Source organism: Priapulus caudatus, unplaced genomic scaffold, assembly GCF_000485595.1.
Source record: "Priapulus caudatus unplaced genomic scaffold, Priapulus_caudatus-5.0.1 Scaffold102, whole genome shotgun sequence".
Lineage (NCBI taxonomy): Eukaryota > Metazoa > Priapulida > Priapulimorpha > Priapulimorphida > Priapulidae > Priapulus > Priapulus caudatus.
In genome coordinates this window covers 382,794-385,670 of record NW_014577163.1, presented here as the reverse complement: position 1 = coordinate 385,670, position 2,877 = coordinate 382,794, and the positions used below count along the sequence as shown (strand labels likewise).

Genomic DNA, 2,877 nt, shown 5'->3' with positions numbered 1-2,877 from the left:
TCATAACTGAAATTTATTAATTAACTCATTTGAATAACGCTGTCTACAGCGCATCTTATATAGGACATTTTGTCGCCACCTATTGGCTGATTTACATATTATGGGTAATACATTGGCTAGGGAAGCTTGACGTAATGCGGCCATGATGACGAGCACCGTCGCGGGTGTCATGGCGCCGTTCAAATTTTGTAGCGTTGATGTGTAATTAATTATAACAATTAAATTAGGTATCTGGTAACAAATACGTGTGGGTATAGACGATTTGTTATACAGTAAGTACAGTTGTATGCAGTAACATCCTAAAGGCTACTGTCCCTTTAATAATCCTAAATGAATACAAACTAGAAATATCATTTACAGCCATAGGATTAAAACCAAAAAGAGCCTGGAAAAAAACAAGTCAAAGATGCCATCTTAAAAAGAGTACTAATAAGAGACAAATTAAAAACTAGAGATAAAACAAAAATGAAGATGATAAACATTGAAACATACGGATTGAAGGAATATATGAAAGAATTATCATTTGCCGACTCGTGCTTTGCATTTAAATGTAAAACTTGAATGATTGATCTCAAAGGCTACTTTAGAAATAACTTCAGTGACGACAGGTGTAATCGATGTAATAAGAATATGAAACAGGACTTGGAACATTTATATAATTGTGATAGCTATAATAAATATAAGGATGGAGAACAAATAGAAGGCTGGAGAGGGGACAACCACGGGGTATTGAAACCTGCGTTAGATTATGTGCGGAAAATTCTGGTGATTCGAAACACTAATATTTAGAGAATTACAGGCAGCACTAATATCCTTTTTCTCTAGATCATCCCCACACTTCAATGAATCGAGTGTCTTGTGAAATACAAGAGAGGGAGCCAAGATACAAGATACAATATACAAAGTATTGACTCATCATAATTTGGTTAACACCAAAGACTGTGGTTATGGACGACAGATAGAATTAGCAACACTCCTGCACATGTATGTCATTACTGCACAATGTAGTCATGTAGGAGTAATGTTGTTCAAACGTTGTTTTGAGTTTGCCGTGAATCAACTTTTCTAAACTAGAGTAATATTTAAGCTAATGAGCTGGAGTAAGCCGCGGGTTATTCTTATTTGTTTGTCAAATATTGTAAAATAAACTATTACACTACAAGACTCATTTCAGATGTGGAAAACAACTGGCGAAATATTACATCAATGGTAGTAAGTGCAAGGCTAACGTGTGCTATGTAATCATATGACACCACCAATTTACCTGAAAATCGTATGTGTTCTTCAAAAAAGTCATTTTAATACGACACGGTTTCACACAGTTTTCAGAGACCGTAAGATTCCGTCAGAGACAATAGAACACTAATCCGATAACAAAGTTTGGTCGCGGAGATGCATAGATGTTAATTTAGAACAAACTAGTTTGATGTAGGCTGACATTTTCAGTTTGTATGGGGCACAGAACATATTGGAGGATTTTCGGAATGCTGCAAATTGGTTTTAGCTTTTTGAAGGCATGTCAGACCGAACACGTCAAAAAGCCAAAAGTCCTCAAAGTCAAAAAGCAGTCATTTACCCTTACCAAAACAGCAAGCTTTCTGCAGTTTGTGATTTACCATACCGTTTCCATTCATGATAAAAAACTAGTTTAGTTTTTCACTATTTTACCCCACTCTTGTTGCATCGCTATTACAGAGGATATAACACCACCAGCTGCAGCTAGACCTGTATCAGCATAGCCCAGGGTGGCAAGTGGGATAAAAATATCACAGAAATCTTTAGCAAGTTCCAGTTGCACTGCTACTACCAGAGGACGCAGATTACAGTAATCTTCTTTGATCTCTTCCTGGGGCGCCTGCTTAAGAGTCACTGTACGCATACGCAGCAGGTGAAGCTTACGGAGGTCGCGCAAGGTCAGTGCTATATTGGCAGCTAACCATGCCCACGCTGACACTCTAGAGTACCGGGGATTTACCTGCAACATTCCAAAATTGAGTACCCAATATATTAGTTGATACATACACTTCCAGCTAGTTGCAAAATAATTGGTTATATTTCTTAAACTATTTTTGATAACTAATATTTAATACTTAAACTTGTTTAAACTTAAAGGAATACTTTACTCTAGAATTTGAGAGTATATTATGATAGTAGATTTATTAATAATAGCACATACTTATAAATATCTATAATTATGCATTCACGTTTGTTATAAAACATAGAATTTCGAAATTTTCATTTTTGGGCACTGACATGACACCCGCGAGCGTGCTGCCACCCTGAAAAAATTTGCGCATTTGCCAAAATATTTTTCACGTTACAGACCAAGGGCTAATCACAAAAGTGCAATTATATTTATACCTAAATTCTATTTAACCGAACGATATTCATTTTAGGACAAATTTATCCATATTATAACTGAAACTATATGTCTTTTATAAGAGATTGCAATCCTTCTGCTCTTAAATTTATAAATAAGAAACACCCTCGGTCTGTAGCCTGCAGCCGCAACGTTGCTTTGCGCAACTTTTTTAGTGGGTGCGCTGCCAGTGGCGCCACCGTCGTTGTAAGCAACGGTACAGCCCTTGAGTTGTAAAATTATTTTTTAAATATTTCTAATAAATATTAAACCATAAAGCATAATTTTAAAGGCTCACAATGCGCATCCAAACGCTAATTTCTCCAGTACTAGACTAGCAAATACTTCGTGTCATGCATAATCACACTACCTTATGACAAAATAAACTCTAGTTGCTCCCATTTCACTGCGCGTTTGCTTAAAACCCACAAGAAAGAGGTGAGAAAACTGGCGCAAACGCCGACTGTTTCCAAACAAAATAGCCTCGAAGTGGTGAGGTGACGTCACATGTTTTTATC

At 36.6% G+C, this 2,877-nt stretch overlaps 1 protein-coding gene across 1 annotated transcript in view; it reads right to left on the bottom strand.

Moving 5' to 3' along the window:
- Positions 1-277: 277 nt before the first annotated feature.
- LOC106805149 (peroxisomal membrane protein 11A-like) overlaps positions 278-2,877 on the bottom strand; it is a gene marked incomplete at its 5' end in the record, with an annotated part of 16,666 nt that continues 14,066 nt past the window's right edge. The window contains one exon of the mRNA XM_014806642.1: positions 278-1,975. Within this exon, the coding sequence (XP_014662128.1) occupies positions 1,649-1,975 (327 nt within the window). The remainder of the gene's footprint in view (positions 1,976-2,877) is intronic.